Source organism: Dicentrarchus labrax, unplaced genomic scaffold, assembly GCF_905237075.1.
Source record: "Dicentrarchus labrax unplaced genomic scaffold, dlabrax2021, whole genome shotgun sequence".
Classification (NCBI taxonomy): Eukaryota; Metazoa; Chordata; class Actinopteri; family Moronidae; genus Dicentrarchus; species Dicentrarchus labrax.
In genome coordinates, this window is record NW_026136705.1 from 22,139,975 (window position 1) to 22,145,974 (window position 6,000).

The following is a 6,000-nucleotide window of genomic DNA, read 5'->3' on the forward strand; positions in this document are numbered from 1 at the left end:
CAATTATAGAGGAGTAGAGCTGCAGTCAGTTAATCAATTTGTTGTTCAAACATAAAATTAATTGGCAGCTATTTTGATAATTGGTTAATCTTTTGAGTAATTTTTAAGACAGAAAATGCCAGATTCGAAGATTTCAGCTTTTAAAATTAATATTGAATTAATATTTAAGACATTTGAGGATATAACTTTGGGTTTTGGGAAACAGTGCTCAACTTTATTTCACCAGGTTCCGACATTTTAGGGACTAAACGACAAATTGATTAATCAAAAAAAACAATTTACAGATCATTTGGTTATGAAAATAATAATTATTTGCAGCCCTACAGAGAAGTGGAAGTGATATTTCACTGACAATAAACAGTGTGTAACTTGTCACATTGTTGTTGCGTGTACATTAAAAATGACAACAGAAACTCTGTGGTGATTTCATATTGGTACCATCTTGCTGCTGTTTAGCCTTAAGTGGACTCCTTTCAGACTGAGATAGTCTTATCACATGATGTACTGTCTACCTCTTATCAGTGTCTCCCACTTGCCTAATGTTTGGCTTAGCACATAGCCTCCCCCTCTTCCTGACAGCCTTCCACATTCAGTCTTGATACAGTGTGCCTTTATCCATGATCCTATGGCAGCAAATATGAAATAAATATTATGATTGGTTCACCTGCAAATTACATGTTAAGTATTTTTCCCCACATTTATTTCATTTCACAGTGTTTCACCATGAGTATCTCTTCTGTGGCATCATTGCCTAAAATCTCTCACACATTACCTTGTCCGCTTAAATCAACAGCGTCTGTTGGTGTCTTCAATCGAGGCGCGTCTGTGTTCACTGGAAGAGATGCGCAGTGCCCTCCAGACAGAGATACAGGAGAACGTGACTCACGGGGAGACCCTGGAGGTACTTGTCCGTGAGCGCTGTCTGCCCGTGGAGCTGGAGAGATACAACTTGTTCATAGGAGATTTGGAGAGGGTGGTCAGCCTGCTCCTGTGCCTCTCTGCTCGGCTGGCCAGGGTACAGAACGCCCTGAGCACTGTGGACCAACACACAGATGCTGAGGAGAAGGTGAGGAGCCCAAATCTTTCTTTCTTTCATTTTTCCTTCCTTGCATCCTTCTTTCCTTCTTTCGGGGATCAGTGGGTTCACCCATTAGGATTTTGAGGTTCTTCCAGACTATATAAATTATACATTTCTGCTATAAAAAAACAGCATGGATGACTAATTAATCACAGTTAAGAATTTATTGCTTTTTTTTTTGCCAGGGATTTTTTTGAAAACTCTCTGTTGGTGCTTTCAGTGACCCTCTGAAACCCAAGATTACAGCTAATGAGAGAACCCCTTTTTTTAATGCAAGAAATAACCAAATTAACACAATATTTAGCAGAACATCCATTTATGCCTTTTGTATGTCTTTGGATTTTGGAGTGCTGTAATTATTCTCATCTCTCACGATACACAAGTAATTAAAAGAATGGAGCCAAAACATTAAAATATGAATCTGTTTTCTTCTCAGTAGAATATGTGAATGAATCCAAGGCATACGCTGACTGATTTCTGGAGTTAAAGGTCAACTGAATCAGTTAAATTAGACATGATAAAAATCCACTGAGGTACTTTAATGCACATTCGTCATGTTATCTGTGCTTTACGACCCCATTTACTCTCCTGTCTTTACCCCCTGAAGTTGTTTACACAAACACACTAATACATGTGAGTAAAAAGCATACTGTCAGCGAGCCTGGGGGGGGGGGAGGGGGTATTGTGTCATGCAGCCTTACAGATCTCATGATTCACTGCAGCTTATGGCGAAAAGACTACCATGAGTGTTAGAAGTGTGTGCCGGCTCCCATGCCTTCAGCTGTACTCTCGTTCTGTTTACTTTAGAACGGCAAACATGCCACTTGAAGTTGAAGGGCGACTTTAACAGATTCAAGGTTTCTCACTGTGTGGAATTCCAAAAATGTTGTTTATCTGCGTTTAATTGCCCAATTTCACCTTATCGGTGTTTGAGCAAAATGCTTTAACAGGCATTTAAAGATTATTTTTTGATATAGTGCAGTTTGATATACCGAAAAGTAAGACTGTCATCATGCTGTATCTGAAGTAGATACATTAAAATATGTTCACTGTCAGTTATTTAGCCCTTTATTTCAAAAAGACTCCTGAATTTGGTCTTGCATATTATTATGAGTTGTGTCACAGGATCTGAATTGAGCTCTGTGCTTTGCTTTGTTTCGCCTCTGAATATCCTGTTTCATTATGCGTCCCGGTATTTTCAGCATTCAATTTATGTTTGCATGGATGCATTAGATTTCTAGATTTATCCCTGAAAGGGCTCCTTGTTAGTTTGTCCATCTGTAAAAGCCTGGCTGAACGTGCTGCATACTGAGGGCTTGTTAGAGGCTCATTTGTTTTCTTGCTGTTATCAGCAACACTGGTATTTACACTGACTCACCGAAACTCCAGCCCCGGGTTTCGGTGACATTTGTATCTACCCTGCCCTCTGTTGACACAAGGAAACACTGCACCTCCTGTCCTCTGAAACATGATCATACAACTTTGACAGCTTCCTATTACACCAATGAACATATTACCTTTCCTAAGACAAAAAATATAACCCAACGTTTGACTTTTGAGCTTTTTAATGTGATTAATTTTCAGCTTTCCTATTTCCAAATTCTGTATTTGTGTGAGCATTCTTACAGCAGGATATTTACTTAATCATTTTAATTAAAAACATGCCTCTAATGCTCTGCAACGCATGAATTCAACACCAGAATATGGTTTAAATTTCAGTAACAGACCTGATTATTTTGGTCCCAGCAATATCATGTAAGAAATGTATCCTTTTAAGGATATCAGGTATAATTTATCTTTTTTTTTTTTTTTACCCTTTGTCTCTGCTCTCAGCAATCTCTGGACAGTCGCCACCGTCTGCTGTGCAAACAGAGGGAAGACGCCAAAGATCTGAAGGATAACCTGGACCGCAGAGAGAACCTGGTCTCCACCTTCCTGTCGCGCCAGCTGTCCGCCGAGCAGCTGCAGGACTACCGGCGCTTCGTCCAGACCAAGGCCTCGCTGCTCATCCGGCAGAAGGACCTGGAGGAGAAGCAGAGGCTGGGAGAGGAGCAGCTGGAGGCCCTCTCCAACAGCCTGAATCTTTGAAGGGAGGAGCAACTACTTTTCTTCCTCGACTTGCCTTAAAGGAGGATGTTCAAAAAGACGTGTAGGGAGTTTTGGCTGTATGTTTCCGGCCACCGCTCGCCACATAGACACACGAGGCGTGGATTATGAGTGGACAGCTGATATCTCCAACCCTTTGCACCCTGACATGACTTTCGAGTTTGACAAGGCTACTGGGGAACCTGTCATGCCATCTTCTCTCCTCTCATAACTATAGGCTGTACATGAGACGAGCAATGAAAGACTGCTGAGACTGAAGCTCCTGGCCTTTCTGTCAACCACAGAGGATGGCCAGGATGCTCACCCACCCGTGTCGCCCGTTGTCAGTCTGCACAATCTGCAATGTACATCCGAAGACTTTGTACATGTGTCTGTTGACTTTGAACAGGAGGACTGAACTGTTTTTCTGTGTGCCTTGATAATTGGTGTTGCTGTGGAACGTTTTTCCATTAGAGCTGCTTGGTGGAAACTTTACGTCCCCCCTGTTAGCAATTTAGCAGCTGTCCTTCACTTTTTCTTTAAGAAGTTGTTAGTGCTACAGACCTGTATCTACACCTGTGGAAACCTATTATAAGCTTTAAGATTGTATTTTGACCAGCGAAAAGGCTCCAGTGAAAGAGAGTTGCCTGAGTGGGGGGGGGAGGTACTGTATCATGTGAGTCATATGTATAATAGATGTCGTAGATTTACTTTTTTTTTTTATGTTCTTATTTTTAAATGTTTCAAATTAAGGCACTAAAAACCAAAAAGGGTGAATGAAAAAAAAAAGCACTTTGTAATGATACATAAATGCACATTTCTTCAAATCAGATTTGTTTTCAAAATAATCTCAAGTGAAAAGCCTTACTCCATCCACTTAAACAACATTTCTATTTTACTTCTTCTGTTCGTTCCGTCATTCGTTTTAAATAGGAATGTTGAAATAATGTTTTTCAGAAGGTACACGAGCACACGCAGCAACATTAAGGATTGTGTACAAATACTTTTTCCTGCTGATTTCATTCTTAATGTCATTAAGTCTTGATGGTTTCATGCTGGAACGGTTCCTCATACGGAGGTGCTAAACCTCTTTAAAGCAGATTATAAGTAAGCAATTATATCACTGAATATTTTCCTCCCAATGTCGCAGAAGTGACACGTGATACTTGAAATACTTTTTTTTTTTTTTCTTAAAGAGGAAAGTCCACAATCTTCACTTCAGGTGTCTTAAACTAATTTTCTGTTCTCTACCTCCACAGCGTAGCCACTTTTAGACAAATACAGCCTTTTAGGTTTATTTAAATTTACACAGCGTTAGTTGTAAAGATCTTCTTGATAGCCCTGAATGAAAAGTCACGCTTTTTTTTCAATTACTTTTCCCGTCTAATTTTTTTTAAACAATCTCACATTTTAAAAAAACTGCATGTGTTTCTGCATTAATATTTGTCATTAGTTTTAATAGTTGTATTATTTCTTTAACTGAATCTTCAACCTGAATGCATCGGAAAGGTTTTTTTAAGAGTGATGTGAGCAGTCGCTCTACGTCAGTATGTGAGTGTGTGTATGCCTGAAATCATGAATGTCTTAATTATGTGTGTGTGTGTATGTGTGTGTGTGTGTGAAAGACAGAACGCCTCTCGGTGTTTGCTGTGTATGTTTTCAACAAAACTCATAAAGTCATAAAGTGATCAAAATGTTATCGTCCCTCAGGAAATTCTACCTGTTGGCTGTACTGAGAAAAAAAAATGATCCAGTGTATGGGTTGATTGTTAGACTGTGTATATGATATTTATGTAATAGTGACCACAAAGAGGCAGCAACCTCTACACGCAAAAAAAAACATTTATTCACTTACTGAAATTGTCAAAAAAAAGTGGACAAGTAAACAACTTAAAGTGTGTTTTTCTCAGAAACTGGAAACGCTTCCATGCTGAAAGATATTGCATGTTTTCCGCTAAACACCACCTCTGCCGCCACCCCAGAAGCATTTCTCTGGAGATTTGTGACTCTGCCCGTTTCAGTTTGCTAAACAAATGTATGTTTGTTTTGGCCTTTGTGCTGACGCAGGGCTGAAGGGTTAGAAGGAATCTCATGTTGTTCCCTGCAGCCTGCTGGAATTCCTAAAGTATGCAAAAGACCAACATTATGGAGAAAGAAAGACTGGGATTGGGGGGCCGGGGGTGCTGGAGGATTGTGGAAAACGCTCTCACAGAGGAGCAGCACATGGATAAATGGATAAATACTCATTTTAGCTCTTGCTATGTGTGCGTACTAACATTTGACAACTTCCTGAGTCATTTCTTGTTGCTGTCATTCAATCAAAACAGTGTATTTGTTGAGGTTGCAGGAAAAAAGTGGGGCCTGTTTTTGAAGTAGGATTATGTTTGTTTAGTTGGGGATTTTGTTTCACCTACTGGAGGCGTGTGACGAACAGAATCTGTTTCAAAGCCAAGAAGGAAAGACATATTTCAGTCCCAGCTGGAGGAATGACAGCAGAGACATTTCTAAATCCACTCTTTCTGCTATATTTCACACTTGTTTTCCGTTGAGAGTTTGAGTTGTGAGTTGTAAATCCCATGATGTTTGTAATATTGTGAATAAATTAAGCTCTCCCTCTCCTTCCAGTGCACCACATTTCTCCTTTTTTTTTTTCCTCCAAAGAAGTGAATCTAAAGTCAAAATGAGACACTTCCCTAACCAGCAGCAGTTACCTGATGCAGACACATATATCCAACCTGTAACAGCAACAAACAAATGGTACACAGGCATCACATCAAATGCAAGATAATATACACAGAACTACAAATATGGCCTACATTAAATATTTATGGAAAGAG

At 39.7% G+C, this 6,000-nt stretch overlaps 1 protein-coding gene across 2 annotated transcripts in view; it reads left to right on the plus strand.

Moving 5' to 3' along the window:
* Nucleotides 1-5,781, plus strand: part of shroom1 (shroom family member 1) — a 32,992-nt gene extending 27,211 nt beyond the window's left edge. For both annotated transcript variants that reach the window (XM_051401270.1, XM_051401271.1), the window contains exons 8-9: nucleotides 794-1,066; nucleotides 2,912-5,781. In XM_051401270.1, coding sequence (XP_051257230.1) covers nucleotides 794-1,066; nucleotides 2,912-3,166 — 528 coding nt within the window. In that variant the 3' untranslated portion in view covers nucleotides 3,167-5,781. The remainder of the gene's footprint in view (nucleotides 1-793; nucleotides 1,067-2,911) is intronic.
* The last annotated feature ends 219 nt before the right edge of the window (nucleotides 5,782-6,000 follow it).